Source organism: Stomoxys calcitrans, chromosome 2, assembly GCF_963082655.1.
Source record: "Stomoxys calcitrans chromosome 2, idStoCalc2.1, whole genome shotgun sequence".
NCBI lineage: Eukaryota > Metazoa > Arthropoda > Insecta > Diptera > Muscidae > Stomoxys > Stomoxys calcitrans.
This window is the reverse complement of record NC_081553.1, coordinates 174,083,105-174,099,753: the sequence shown is the minus strand read 5'-3', so window position 1 is coordinate 174,099,753 and position 16,649 is coordinate 174,083,105. Positions and strand designations below refer to the sequence as shown.

Here is a 16,649-nt window from a genome sequence, read left to right as displayed (position 1 = left end):
TGTGCGGTCTAGCGTTGTCCTGGTGGAATATGACACCTTTACGATTGACCAATTCTGGTCGCTTCTCCTTGATGGCTGTATTCAATTTGTCCAATTGTTGACAGTAAACATCCGAATTAATCGTTTGGTTTCTTGGAAGCAGCTCAAAATATACCACACCCTTCTAATCCCACCAAACAGACAGCATAACCTTCTTTTGGTGGATATCAGCCTTTGAAGTGGCTTGAGCTGGTTCACCATGCTTGGACCATGACCGTTTTCGACTAACGTTGTTGTAAACAATCCATTTTCATCTCCAGTTATGATTCTTTTTAAAAACGGATCGAATTCATTGCGTTTAAGGTGCATATCACAAGCGTTGATTCGGCTTGTTAAATGAATTTCTTTCAATACATGTGGTACCCAAATATCAAGCTTTTTCACCAATCCAAGACTTTTTATGTGATAATGAACGGTTGATTTTGGTATATTTAACTTCTCTCCTATCTCACGCTCAGTCACATGACGATCCAATTCGATTAATGCCTTGATTTGGTCATCATCAACTTCATTTGGCCGACCTGAACGTGGCTCATCTTTAAGTGAAAAATCTCAAGAACGGAATTTGCGAAACCAATTTTGACACTGTCTTCCTTTTAACACATCTCGTAACTTTTTAGCAACCTGCTCCGCGTTTTTTCCTTTAAGGAAATAATAAAGTAAAATATGACGAAAATGCTCTTTGTGGGCTCCATATTAAAATTGACGCCAAACAAACAAATGTAAACAAAATTTCGCGCACTTTTTTCTAAAGCAAGCTAAAAGTAACAGCTGATAACTGACAGAAGAAAGAATGCAATTACAGAGTCACAAGCGGTTGAAAAAATTTGTCAACGCCGACTATATGAAAAATCCGCAATTACTTTTTGATTAACCCAATATCATTTCATACTCTACTCTCGAATACCTTTCATTGGGGTCCTATTTTGTTCCGATCGTATCACCTTGATTTTTGGCGGTACTTTTGGGGTGGTTTGGGCTTGGGACGGCTCGCTAGGTACTTGTATCCAATTTTAAATATCATATTCATATTCTACTCCCAAATACCTTTAATTTGAGTCCCATATTGTACGGTACTCTTGGGCCGACGCCCTAGGTACTTGGGTCTAACATTTGACTCCATATTCGTATTCTACTACCAAAAGCCTTTCATTTGAGTGCCATATTGTCTCCATCGCTAAACCTTGTTTTTTGGCGGTACTTCAGGCGTGGTTTTGGGTTTGGGACGGCTCGCTAGGTACTTGTATCCAATTTTAAATATAATATTCATACTCTTCTCCCAAATACCTTTAATTTGAGTCCCATAGTGTCCCAATCGTTATATATGTCCTGCTGGGGTTTTTAGGGGGTGGGGACGCCCCTCAGACACCAAGGACTAAATTTTTAAGTCAGATTTGTACTCTATTTTTAAATACTTTACATTTGATACGCATATTGCTCAAAGAGGTAAAAGTGTCTTGTTGGATGGTGTTTTGGGGGGTGGGGGGTCGCCCGACACTAAGTGTGACATTTTTGTGCCAAGTTCATACTCAACTCTTAAATACCTTTCATTTGAAACCCATATTGCCCCAATCGGTATCCCGATCGGGTGGGTTTCGGGATGGGGCGTCCCCCCAGGTTTTCAACCCCAATATTTTATACCAATTTCCTTGGGGGCACCATTAGGTGGCATTTTCGCTTAAATCGGTACACCATTCTCCGAGATCTGGCGTTTTTGAAAATGGTGGTAAGGGGGAAGGCAGCTATATCCAAATATAGACCGATCTGAACTATATTGAACAAGAATATGGAAGAACCTAACACTGTCCACTGTGGCAAATCTCAGCGAAAACTCATTGTGGTAAATCTCTCTGTCGAAAGCACGCTAACTTTCGAAGGAGTAAAGCTAGCCGATTGAAATTTTGCACAAATACTTTTTATTAGTGTAGATCGGTTGGTATTGTAATTGGGCTATATCGGTCCACGTTTGGATATAGCTGCCTTATATACCGAACTGGGATCTTGACTTCTTGAGCCGCTATAGGGCACAATTCTTATCCGATTTGGCTGAAATTTTGCATGAGGTGTTTTATAATGACTTCCAACAAACTGTGCTGAGTTTGGTTCAAATCGGTTTATAACCCGATATAGCTGCCATTTCAACCGATCTGGGGTCTTGACTTCTTGAGCCACTAGAGGAAACAATTACTATCCGATTTGAAATTTTGCATGAGGTGTTTTGTTATGACCTTCAACAACTGTGCTAAGATTAGCTCAAATCCGTCCATAACCTGATATAGCTGCCTTATAAACCGATCTGGGGTCTTGACTTCTTGATCCTCTACAGGGAGCAATTCCTATCCGATTTGGCTGAAATTTTGCATGACGTGTTTTGTTATGACTTTCAACAACTGTATTAAGAATGGTTCAAATCGGTCCATAACCTGATATAGCTGCGAAATAAACCGATCTGCGATCTTGGCTTCTTGAGCCTCTAGAAGACGCAATTATTATCCGATTTGGCTGAAATTTTGCATGAGGTGTTTTATTGCGACTTTCAACAACTGTGCGAAGAATATATTAAATCGGTCCATAACCTGATATAGCTGCCATATAAACCGATCTGGGGTATTGACTTCTTGAGCCACTAGAGGCCGCAATTATTATCCGATTTAGCTGAAATTTTTTGTACAACTGCTTCTCTCATGATCTTTAACATACGTGTCGAAAGATCTCATGATCTTTAACATACGTGTCGGTTTATAGCCTAAAGCAGCTCCCATATATACCGATCTCCCTATTTTTCTTCTTCAACCCCTCAAGTGCCCAATTCTTACTAGATTTGGCTAAAATTTTACACAATGACTTCTACTATGGATATGGCTAGATCATCTTAGATTTTTTCGACGATCAAAATAAACCTTTTTTATAGGGTCGGAAATGGATATTTGTGTTGCAAACAGAATGACAAAATGAATATACCCCCATCCTTCGGTGGTGGGTAAAAAAAGTTTAGTCGGCCGATATGTACTGTCAATGTGTAACTGTATCGCAATTTTGAGATCTTTAGCTAAATCCTTTGGCTTAATTAATTTCGTAAATAAAGTAGCAATTTGAACGTTTTAGTACCTAGATGTACAATTTCAAAGAAAATCTTCTAGTCATACGGTACATACCGCCAAGATGTATCTGTATCCCAAATTTCAAAATTGTAGCTCAGCCTAAAAGTTAGACAATATACTAGGGTGGGGCGACAATATACTAGGGTGGGGCGACAATATACTAGGTGGGGCGACTATTGCCCCAATCGGTAAACATGTAATTTTAGGCCTGTTTTGGAGGGTTGGGGTGGTCGCAACAATTTAATTTTTATATAATAGAAGAAGATACAAAAGAGACACTCGATAAATACACTTGCTTTGTAAGAGGTTGAAACCATCTGAAATTTTGCAGCTGAAGCCTCTCCTGTTATATGTACCAGCTGTTGCTCCAGTCTCTATGTGTGGAAGAGTTTAGTTGAGATTTTATCCTCCCCATGCATAACAAACAAACCTTCAGTTTTTCAAAGGCTTACTAAGACTGGCTGCTATTGCAATTGGTATTGTAATCAAAATTTAAAACTCCCATTATTTTCCGGCCACATCTCGTATATATGAGCTCAGAGTGCCCATTGGGAATGACTTGAGTTCAAAAAAGAATATGACATGCATTTGATGGAATTCATTCTTTCACTTCATTTCATTTCAATTCGAATTCCGCTCTTGAACTCCGTGATATGAATGCGTTATCACGTACACTTTTCATCGACTTTTTTGCTTGTCCCAAGTGGTTACTTGCGTCGATGGGGCTTGGTTTGATTTGTGGTGGATGGTGCGATTCATGATGGGTGTTTGGCTGGCGATGCAGACTTTTATAAAATATATGAAGTGGCTTAAGTTTCTATGACACTACATTAAATTACAATTGAGTTCATTTCTCACTCGGAGTACATTGACTTACTCGCATTTATGTACTTAGTTTGGTTGCGTTGTTTTAGTTTTTTTCTCTTCCGCTTGGGTTTTTTCCAGTTTGCATTTTTATCAGTTTTGTAGCATTTTTACTGAAATTGTTTTTCCTTCTTTTTTGTTTGTGTTTCCATTTTTGTGCAGAAAACGAAAAGCGTGGAAGTATAGCTCAGAGGGTAAAATTGATACGTATTTACGATAGTAGATCGCATTACAATACTTTTAGTTGACAGTTGGGGTAGCTCAAACGAAGTTAAGCATAGCTTACTTTCATTTGAGCAATGTGGATTAAAGAGTAGTTGAACACAATCGAGTGCATTTAAACATACAACACCAACGTCATTAGTATAATGTAATTGAAAGGAACTTAAATTGTAAGGAAATTGTTTTAAAAAGTAATTTCATTCAACATTTTATTATACTAAATTGCGCTATAGGAGGTTCTATTAGTTTGCCATAAAGTACAACATTCATAATGTTGTATACTTTGGCTTGTATTGGCAATTTCGAGCAAACTTCTCAGATAACATGGTGCTCGACGAGAAAAGCGTTGTTCAAAATTTTGGCAAGATTGATAAAAAACATGCGCTTGCAGTGACTCTAGAAGTGAAAATGGGGCGATATATGGGTTGCCCAAAAAGTAATTGCGGATTTTTTAAAAGAAAGTAAATGCATTTTTAATAAAACTTAGAATGAACTTTAATCAAATATACTTTTCACACTTTTTTTCTAAAGCAAGCTAAAAGTAACAGTTGATGACTGACAGAAGAAAGAATGCAATTACAGAGTCACAAGCTGTGAAAAAATTTTCAAAGCCGACTATATGAAAAATCCGCAATTACTTTTTGGGCAACCCAATACATGCATATCTAAATCTGAACCGATTTCTTTGAAATTCCTCTATAATGTCGAGAGTCAAGAGAAAATCCTTCCTAACAAATTTGGAGAAAATCGATTAACAAATGACAATCGGATAGGACGAACATATATATGGGAGCTATGTCTAAATCTGAACCGATTTCGAATAAACTTTATAGACATTGTGGAAGTTATCGAGGAAAAGGTTGTACAAATTTTCGAGAAGATTGGTCAATAAATGCGCTTGCAGTGGCTCTAGGAGTGAAGATCGAGTTATATATATATGTGAGAACTATATCTAAATCTGAACCGATTTCCATGAAATTCGCCAGTAATGTCAAGAGTCTAGAGAAAATCCTTCCTGAAATATTTCGAGAGAATCGATTAACGAATGACTATTTCATTACAATATTAGTGCAAATCGTTACATATCATTACAATATTAGTGCAATCATGGAAATTTGAAACAGTGAGTTGTTTCAAGCCTCCCGATATCCGCCCCAAATATGTTTCAGATCGAACTATATTTGGATATAGCTGCTATATAGACCGATCTGCCGTTTAAGGGTCTGGAACCCATAAAAGCTGCATTTATTACCCAATTTCTCTGACATTTGAATCAGTGACTTGTTTTAAGCCACCCGCCACCTGACCCAAATATGGTAAAAATCGGACAGTATTTAAATATAGTTGTCATATAGACCGATATGCCGATAAAGGGTCTGAAGCTCATAAAAGCTTTTTTCTTACCCGATTTCGTTGAAATTTGAAATAGTGACTTTTTTTCTGCCTCCCGACAGATCTTCCAATTTAGGATCTTGATCCATTAAAAAGCAAATTTATTGTCTAAAAATGTTACTTGTAAGAGTTCTCGGGACCTGAATAAAATATGATCGAGACCAGAGCCTATTAAGTTATAACTACGGATATAGTAGTAGAGATCATCGTAGCACAGAGGTTAGCATGTCCGCCTATGACGCTGAACGCCTTGGTTCGAATCCAGGCGAAGCCATCAAAAAATTTAGCATGTCCGCCTATGACGCTGAACGCCTCGGTTCGAATCCAGGCGAAGCCATCAAACAATAAATCTGAACCGATTTATATACAATTCATCTGTAGGGTCGGGAGTCATAAGAATATACTTTCTGCCAAATTTCGAGAGAATCAGTTAACAAATGAACATTTTATTGCGTTATTACTGCAAATCGGAGAACGTATATATATGGAGCTATATCCAAATCTGAACGAATTTTTTCAATAGGCTTGCTTCTAGGCCGAAAAACATGCCCATTCCAAATTTAAAGACGATAGGATGAAAATTGCGACCTGTAGTTTGTACACAAATTAAAAAGGACAGACGGACAGACAGACAGACTGACATAGCTAAATCGAATCAGAAAGTGATTCTAAGTCGATCGGTATACTTGTCAATGGGTCTAACTCTCTTCCTTTTTGGTGTTACAAACTAATTCACTAAGTTATAATACCCTGTACCTCAGTAGTGGTGTAGGGTATAAAAAAAAATCGTTGAGAATGGTGCGGTGGCGTTGTCCATTCATAGTAAAGTGAAAATTGACATCGTCGAGGAAGAAGCATGACCAAATGACTTCGCCGGCATGTAAACCACAGCAAATAGTTATCATTTATAGACGATCTAGACGTGTCCCTCTGTCTGTCTGTCACGCTACAGTCTTTAAAAATAGAGATATTAAACTGAAACTTTGCACAGATTCTTTTTTTTATTCATAAGCAGGTTAAGTTCGAAGATGGGCTATATCGGACTATATCTTGATATAGCCCCCATATAGACCGATCCGCCGATTTAGGGTCCTAGGCCCATAAAAGGCATATTTATTATCCGATTTTGCTGAAATTTGGGACAGTGAGTTGTGTTAGGCCCTTCGACATGCCTCGGTAATTTGGCTCAGATCGGGTCAGATTTGGATATAGCTGCCATAAACACCGATCTGCTGATTTAGGGTCTTAGGCCAATAAAAGCCACATTTATTATCCGATTTTGCTGAAATTTGGGTCGGTGAGTTGTGTTAGGCCCTTCGACAACCTTTGTCAATTTGGCTCAGATCGGTTCAGATTTGGATACAACTGCCATATAGACCGATCCTCCGATTTAGGGTCTTAGGCCCATAAAAGCCACATTTATTATCCGACTTTGCTGAAATTTGGGACAGTGAGTTGTGTTACGCCCTTCGACTTCCTATGTCAATTTAGGACAGATCAGTTCAGATTTGGATATAGGGTCTTAAACCCATAAAAACCACATTTATTATTCGATATGGCTGAAATTTGAGACAGTGAGTTGTCTTATGCCCATCGACGTCTTCCTTTAATTTTGGATATAGCTGCCATATAGCTGACTGATCTCTCGATGTAAGGTTTTGGGCCTATAAAAGGCGTATTTATTTTCTGATGTCGCCAAAATTTAAGTGAGTTAACTTAAGCCCCTCGACATACTTCTGCATTATGGCACAGATCGCTCCAGATTTGGATATAGCTGCCATATAGACCGATCTCTCGATTTAATGTTTTGCGCCCATAAAAGGCGCATTTATTATCCGATTTTGGCAAAATTTGGGACCGTGAGTTGTGTTAAGCCCTTTGACATTCCTTTTCAATTTCACTCAGATCGGTCCAGATTTGAATATAGCTGCCATATGGACCGATCTCTCGATTTAATGTTTTGCGCCCATAAAAGGCGCATTTATTGTCCGATTTTGGCAAAATTTGTGACCGTGAGTTGTGTTAGGCCCCTCGACATACTTCACCCAAAAAAGCACGAAGAGAACACTTTGCCCGCTTTGGGCAATATGGGTATTAAATGAAAGGTATTTAAGAGTAAAGTACGAACTTGGGATTAAAATGTTACCCCAAGGGTCGGGGGGCCCCCACCCCCAACAACAAAGTGTCCTGTTGGGTTCAACAGGACACTTTCACCGCTTTGAGCAATATGGGTATCAAATGAAATCTGACACAACAATTTATTTTTTGGTGTCTGATAACGCTCCTCACCCTCAAAATCCCCCAGCATTACAAATTTGCCCATTGGAACAATATGGGTATCTAATGATAGATATTTGGAAGTTGAGTACACATCTGCTATAAGAATTTGGTCCAAGGTGTCTACGGGGCCTCCCCAATTCTCAAAACGGACATAAATGATGTTGTCATATGTCAACCGGAGTTATTACAGTTTGAACATATTTGCTCGAAATTTGATGCGGATTGTTTAATAAACCATATTAAAACTTTCGCCGAGGTCCACCATAATTGGCTCAGAATTAGAGAGGGTATTAGAGTCGGCACCGCCCGACTTTTGCCTTTCCTTACTGGTTTTTCCTACGGATTTCATTCTTACCCAAGTGTGTCCATATGTAACTCTCGAACTGCGGTGACCATCGATGCAAACCATTTATGCTGATCTTTAACAAATCCTTTTGCTGTTGTGGCTGCGGCTGTTGGTGTGCTGATGCTGATGGTGAGGATGGCATAGCTGTCCCTCCATAACCACGATGACCGTTTATTGGATCCATTGGTTGCTGCTGCTGCTGCTTTTGTTGCTGATGTTGGCGTAGTGGTTGTTGGTCCATTGTTATCAATTTGCCAAAGATAATTAAATCAGTCGGTAGCATTTTTAATAAATTTTCATCAAAACAGGATAATGGTTGAACAGTTGCATTTAATTGCCTGAAAAAAAAAAAAAAAAACAAAAAATATAGAAATAAAAATTAAAAATATTGAATATCGCTGGGGACCGTGGAAGGAGTTGCAGAGCAAAGATAATTAAATTGAATGTAACAGAGTTTTCGCCTTTAGAGCTTTTTTCGATATTAAATTAAAATTGAATGGTTTCCAGCTGGTAAGGGAATCCGATTAGAGGAAACCATAGAAATTTCATTTAGCGCATGAATGCGATGAATAGGGCCATGGCTGTGGAATGTGGCTGACATGACACGAAAGAAAATTTAAATTTAATTTTTCAATTTTGAGTTCGTTCGTAAAGTCAAACCTTGAGGGAAATTAAAAATTTAATCTGCAAGCCACGAAAAAAATATCCCGCAAAAGGGAAAAACCGAAAAAGCGAAAGGCTTCTACGCCGCTTTGTCGCTAACATTCTCAACTCTACTTACCCTTCAACCATAGATTCGGTTGAGGAGTACAATGAATCACCATCATTGTTTGCATCACCACCACTGTCGCTATTAACACCACTGCCAAAACTGGAGCTGCTGCCGCGCATGTTGAATGGCGGGACTGCAGCATTTGTGGCAGTTTTTAGCAAAGATGCTCCTTTGTAAATGGTGTCCGGTGTCAATGTTATTAAAAGGGTATCACTATTCTGGGATGAGTACGCCAGAATGGCGTCGCCATCCACCATTCTTTCATGCTGCAAACGTTGCAGACGATTTTGCTTTTGTTTGGCGGTAAGCTGGGCCATACTTCTTGCATTGAATGAGTCTGGAAATGTGGATGAACCCGCCGAGGATGAGGACGAAGAGGACAAGGGTGAAGTCCTTTTGAATCCTCTTACGAATTCATTTTGCTCACTTTGCCAGGACGAGGAGAAAAGACCATCGTCACCATTGCTTTGCACAAAGCGCAGTTCTTCATCTTCTTCAAAGCTGGTAATGATGTGGGAACCCAGAGCTTTAAGTATTATGGGACTACTCTTGATGAGTTCGGCCAGGCTCTTGTGTTCACAGTCGTGGCCGTTTTTCTCTTGGGACTGCTGATGCTGCTCCTGCCTCTGCTGCTGTTGCTGATGGTGGTGGGGACGCTCCTGTTGATGTTGATTGTGTAGCTGATGGCGATGTTGTTCTTGCTGTTGTTGTTGCTGCCCTAACCTTGTAATGGGTGTTGCCTGTATGGTGTGGCCTTCAAAGAGCAGCAACAAAGTCACAAGTAGGCAGGTCAGGACATTTTTCAAGCTATTTTGGGGCAAACGTTTCTGATTGAGACCTCCACCTCCTTCTCGTAGTCGTTGTTTGGGCAACATAGTCAACTTGTTTGCCAAATTAGCAAGAGAAAAAACTTATGTCACTTTTTGTGCCTCTCCCTTGACTTGGGCACATTAACAAATCTTAGTGCAATTAATTTTGATGACAGAGACACTGACGATGAATCTCTTCATGGTTGTGTTATCCTCTTTGGTTCACAAGTCTGTTGGCATGTTTTCGAATATTTGTTGTTGCTGTTATATTTCCTTTTGATGGGTGTGTGTGTGTGCGTTTGTGTGCGCCTTTCTAGTTATTTCATTTCTCAAAAGTTATTGTCCTCTAAAGCATTGTAGGAGCATCTTCAACATAGATGGCCCTATGCCTTCAAACATTTGTTAAGAGTCACGTCAAGAAATGCCACTTCATTTTCCTTCATCTTTTTTGCTGGCCAGCTACAATAAATTTGGCGTACTTTGGTTGTTAAGCCCCACGAAGATTTCTGCAAAATTGAAAAGCAACAAAAATACAAAAAAAAAATTAATTTCATAAGCCATGAACAAAGATGGAAAATTATTAATGAGTGTTAATTAAGTTGTTTTTATTTTTTTTTTTTTGTGTGGACAAGTAGAGCCTTCAGCATGACAAAGGGATTATGGCAATATTATTGTGTCTCATTTTTCAAGGCATTAACAATTTTGATGGGAGTTCTCTTAACAAAAGCTTACGGTAAATCGCCAACAAGGCTTCCTTTTCTTGCTTAATTGCTCAACGTTAAGATAGCGTTGTAAAAAACAAGTAAAATCTTGCCAAGTTTGGCCGGGCCGAATCTTATAGACTATCCATGGTATATAAGATTCGGCCCGGCCAAACCATGGAGCGCATTTTTCACGTTCTTTGCCAGATATCTCTTTATTGGCAAACAAAACAAAATGGATTAGGATTTCTATGCTATTTATTTGAACTATACCAAGTTATGAACATATTGTAGCCATACCTGGTATGGCTGTTGGAGACCAAAGTGCAGTTCATTGTGCAAAATTTCGGACAAATTGGATAAAATTGCTAGCTTAAGTGGCTTAAAAAAATCGGGAGCTCCCAATATCTGGTTGTGATCCGATTAAAATCTAATCCATCTAACGGCTCAAAAAGTAAAGATCAGAAATCGGTTTATATGGGAACTATATCAGGTTGTGAACCGACTAAGACCATATTTGGCACAGTCGTGGGAGCTTTATCTGGTTGTGACCCGATTAAAGCCATATTTGGCATAGTTGTCGGAAAATAAAATAAACCACTTCATACAAAATTTCAGCGAAATCGGTAAATTATTGCGCCCTCTAGCGGCTCATGAAAGCAAGATCCGAAATCGGTATATATGGGAGCTATATCAGGTAATGAAACGATTTAGACCATACTTGGCAAAGTTGATGATTGTCAAACCAAAGCACTTCCTGCAAAATTCCAAATCAGATAATAATTGCGCCATCTAGCGGCTCAAGAAGTCAAGATCAGAAATCGGTTTGCATGTGAACTATATGAGGCTGTGAACCGATTAAGACCATACTTGGCACAGTCGTTGGAAGTCAAAACAAACCACTTCAACCTAAACTGTTAATTATTGCGCCCTCTTGCGGCTCAAAAAAGCAAGATCCAAAATCTGTGTATATGGGAGCTATGTCAGGAAATGAACCGTACTTAACACAGTTGTTGAATGACAAACCAAAACACTTCAAACAAAATTTCAGCCAAATCGTATAATAATTGCGCCCTCAACAATCCCAACCGACTCACACTCGTAGGAAGTATTCGTGCAAAATTTTAAGCTTTATTCCTTCCAAAGTTAGCGTGCTTTCGACAGACGGACGGACGGACAGACGGATAGGGCTAAAGCGACATAGAATGTCAAAACGATCAAGAATATATATACTTTGGTGGGTCTCAGATCAATATATCGATGTGTTACCAATGGAATGACGAAATTAGTATACCCCATCCTATGGTAGATGGTACAAAAATGTCTGATTTAGAACAAGTAAAAAGTCATTAATTTCGGCTGACCCCAACTTTGGATACCTACCACCTCAGAAACATGTATATACAAACCACATTTCGTCAAAATCCGCTGGAAAATACAACATTTATGAATTCACACAACGTATATTCGATCTAGATAAAACTCTACACGGACGTCAAGGGATCTCATAAAACTCATTGTATCAAATTTCAGCCAAATTGGGTAATAAGTGCGTTTTTTATGGCTCCTAGTCCTCATATCGGACTTTGTTGTTTGTTCCCATTTCTTTTCACCCACCCCTGCCGACCGGGAGGCGCCTGCCCATGCGTGGGGATCGTGTACACTCCAAATTTCGGAATGTGAATGGTAAATCGAGGTTCTACACTACCAGCTACAGATAGCGACGCAGCCAGGAATGTGATATAATAACGAATATCATTTAAACAGTGATTTCCAACAACAACACATAACAGTGAGGTAAACATAATTACAAGATAGCCGTTCATTAGCAGTGTTCTGCTGATCCGCACAGGGAGTTGTGGGTGAAGTGCAAGAGCCCATGTGAATGGCAAATAAATAGGAATAATGATTACTAAACACTGCCAACTACAACTCAAAGGCCAGGTTCTACTGCTTGATATGATGCCGTTAATATTGAGCCCACAAAAGTGTCACAATTCAGCAATTAACTACAAAGTGCTAAATAATTAGGAAAATTAATCCCAATTATAGAAAAAACAAGTAAAATGGCGTTAAGTTCAGCCGGGCCGAACTTTGGATACCCACCACCTCGGGTATATATGTAAACCACCTTTCATCAAAATCCGGTGAAAACTGCATACCTTATGTCCCATAGTGCAAGTCATTTTTCAATTGTATTATAACAAAATATTGGTCTTTTTAGTAGCTATATCTAAAAATAAACCGATCTGAACCATATACAACATGGATGACGAAAAATCGGACTATAAATGCGCCTTTTTTGGGGTCTATATGGCAGCTATATGCAAATCTTGATCGATCTAGACCAAATTGTATAAATATGTGGAGGGGTTTAACTTAACTCTCTGTCCCAAATTTCGGCAACATCGGACAATAAATGCGCCTTTTATGGGCCCAAAAGCAATAAATCGAGAGATCGGTCTATATGGCAGCTATATCCAAATCTGGACCGATCTGAGACAAATTGAAGTAGGATGTCGAAGGGCCTAACACAACTCACTGTCCCAAATTGTCCAACATTGGACAATAAATGCGCTTTTTATTGCCCCCAAACCTAAAACCGAGAGATCTGTCTATATGGCAGGTATATCAAAATCCAAACTGGTCTGTGCCATATTCCAGAAGTATGTTAAGGAGTCTAACATAACTCACTGCACCAAATTTTGGCGACATCGGAATATAAATGCGCCTTTTATGGGCTCAAAACCTTAAACCGAGGGATCGGTCTATATGGCAGCTATATCCAAATCTGAACCGATTAGGACCAAATTGAAGAAAGATGTCGAAGGGTCTAACACAGCTCACCGTCCAAAATTTCACCAATATCGGATAATAAATGTGGCTTTTATGGGCCTAAGACCCTAAATCGGCGGATCGGTCTATATGACAGCTATAACCAAATCTGGACCGATCCGGGCCAAATTAACGAAGGATGTCGAAGGGCTTAACACAACTGTTCCAAATTTCAGCAAAATCGTATAGTGAATGTGGCTTTTATGGGCCTAAGACCCTTAATCAGAGGATCGGTCTATATGGCAGCTATATCCAAATCTGGACCAATTAAGCCCAAATTGACATAGGATGTCAAAGGGCCTAACAAAACTCACTGTCCCAAATTTCAGCAAGGTCGAATAATAAATGTGGTTTTTATTAGCGGCGGATCGGTCTTTATGGGGTCTATATCAAGATATATATAAGGATAAGGTTAGGTTAGGCAGACGGACGGACATGGCTAGCTCGTCTTAGATTTTTACGACGACCATGAATATACATACCTTGCAGGATCGAAAAAGAATATTTTGGTGTGTTGCAAATGGAACGATGGTGGGTATAACAAGTAACAAGTAAACGCGTGCTCAGTTTGGTCGGGACAAATCTCGCATACCCTCCCCAATGGATGTCATTTGTCAAGTTCTTTGCCCTGTATACCTTTTACAGGCAAACAAAGGGTAATGAATAAAAGTTGCTTTACTATTGGAGCTATGGACAGATTCGGGCCATACTTAGCTTGTCGCACGCCATAGTAGATGTCATTGTGGAACGTTTCAGCCAAATCGGCGAGAAATTGCGGCCTATAAAGGCTGATAACGTAACTCTTTCACAGTGAGGGGCTTCTGGAGAAGTTCACGCCCATTCCAATAACACATGTTTTGCTTGTTCCTACGAGTTTGTGTGGAAGAATTTCGAAGCGAACGCGGAAGGCACGTTGCGTAGCAAACTGAGCGACCGTTATACAGTGTTGCCAATAATTCTGGATCTTTTGAACGAAAAGAAATGTACACGAACCTTAACATAGTTAGTATTGAGGTGTTTTTCGATAAGTATACACAATTTGGGAACCGTAGTGGATCCAGAGGCGGATCCATTCCATAGATGTAACATTCTTTTATACCCACCACCATAGGATATATACCGTCTATTCATGTAGTCATTCCATTTGTAACACATCGAAATATCCATTTGCGACCCTACAAAGTTTATAATTTTCCGATCGCGTTTAAATTCGTTTATGGTAAAGCCTTTTTCAAAATTCATCATTTTTAAACAAAAAATTTTTATACCCACCACCGAAGGATGGGGCTATATTCATTTTGTCACTACGTTTGCAACACATCGAAATATCCATTTCCGATCCTATAAAGAACATACATTCTTGAGCGCCGTAAAAATCAAAGACGATCTAGCCATGTCCGTCTGTCCGTCTGACCGTCTGTCTGTTGAAATCACGCCACAGTCTTTAAAAATAGAGATATTTAGCTGAAACTTTGAACAGATTCTTTTTTGTCCATAGGTTAAGGTTATGTTCGAAGATGGGCAATATCGGACTATATCTTTATATAGCCCCCATATAGACCGATCCGCCGATTTAGGGTCTATGGCCCATAAAAGCCACATTTATGGTGCGATTTTGTTGAAATTTGGGACAGTGAGTTATGTTAGGCCCTTCGACATCCTTCTTCAATTTGGCTCAGATCGCTCCAGATTTGGACATAGCTGTCATATAGACAAATCCGCCGTTTTAAGGTCTTAGGCCCATAAAAACCGCATTTATTGTCCGATTTTGCTAAAATTTGGACAGTGAGTTATGTTAGACCCTTCGACATCCTTTTTCAATTTGGTCTAGATCGGCCCAGATTTGAATATAGCTGTCACATTGACCGATCTCTCGATTTAAGGTCTTAGGCCCATTGAAAGGCGCATTTATTATCTAATATCGCCGAAATTTGGGACAGTAAGTGGTGTTGGGCCCTTCGACATTCTTCTTTAATTTGGCTCAGATCGGTCCAGATTTGGATATAGCTGCCATATAGATCGATCCGCCGATTTAAGGGTTTGAGCCCATAAAAGCCGAAATTTGGGACAGTGAGTTGTGGTAGACCCTTCGACATACTTCTGCAATATGGAACAGATCGGTCCAGATTTGGATATAGCTGCCATATTGACCGATGTCTTGATTTAAGGTTTTGGGCCCATAAAAGGCGCATTTATTGTCCGATGTCGCCGAAATTTGGGACAGTGAGTTGTGTTAGCCCCAACGACTTCATTCTTCAATTTGGCTTAGATCGGTACAGATACATTTATTGTCCGATGTCGCCGAAATTCGGGACAGTGAGTTGTGTTGGACGCTTCGACATTCTTCTTCTTTAATTTGGCTCAGATCGGTCCAGATTTGGATATAACTGCCATATAGACCGATCTCTCGATTTAAGGTTTTGCGCCCATAAAAGGTGCATTTATTGTCCGATGTCCCCGAATTTTGAGACAGCGAGTTGTGTTTGGCCCTTCGAAATTTTTCTGAAACTTGGCCCAAATCGGTCCATATTTGGATATAGCTCCCATATAGGCCGATACCTCGATTTTAAATCGTGGCCCCAAAAAAGGCGCATTTATAACCCGATTTCGCTGAAATTTTAAACAGTGACTTATGTTAGGCTTTTCGACATTCGTGAAGTATATGGTTCAGATCGGTTTATTTTTAGATATAGCTGTTTAAAAGACCAATATTTCGTTATACACAATTGAACAGTGACTTGTACTTATAAATATTTGGTTCAAATCGGATTATATTTCGATATATTGGGTTACCCAAAAAGTAATTGCGGATTTTTTAAAAGAAAGTAAATGCATTTTTAATAAAACTTAGAATGAACTTTAATCAAATATACTTTTTTTACACTTTTTTTCTAAAGCAAGCTAAAAGTAACAGCTGATAACTGACAGAAGAAAGAATGCAATTACAGAGTCACAAGCTGTGAAAAAATTTGTCAACGCCGACTATATGAAAAATCCGCAATTACTTTTCGGGCAACCCAATAGCTGCTATGGGGCATAAGCTATGCATTTTTCACCCGATTTATACGAAAGGTGGTTTATATATATACTCGAGGTGGTGGGTATCCAAAGTTCGGCCCAGCCGAACTTAACGCCTTTTTACTTGTTTTCATTAATGTACTTGTTAGACTATTTTTTCTAATCTCCCAATTTGTTATAAGATGCACTGAGATGCACTGGGTATGTGTGTAAACTTCACATTGGTAATTACTGCAAATTTCCTGAAGTACAAAATCTAACAGTTTACAT

General features: G+C 39.2%; 1 protein-coding gene across 1 annotated transcript in view; it reads right to left on the bottom strand.

Annotated features, from left to right (window-relative positions):
- The window catches only part of LOC106091504 (uncharacterized), a 91,091-nt gene that overhangs the window by 19,999 nt on the left and 54,443 nt on the right, over positions 1 to 16,649 (bottom strand). The window contains exons 2-3 of the mRNA XM_059362817.1: positions 9,026 to 10,331; positions 8,254 to 8,582 (exon numbers count right to left, since the gene is read on the bottom strand). Of these exons, the coding sequence (XP_059218800.1) occupies positions 8,254 to 8,582; positions 9,026 to 9,891 (1,195 nt within the window). The 5' untranslated portion in view covers positions 9,892 to 10,331. The remainder of the gene's footprint in view (positions 1 to 8,253; positions 8,583 to 9,025; positions 10,332 to 16,649) is intronic.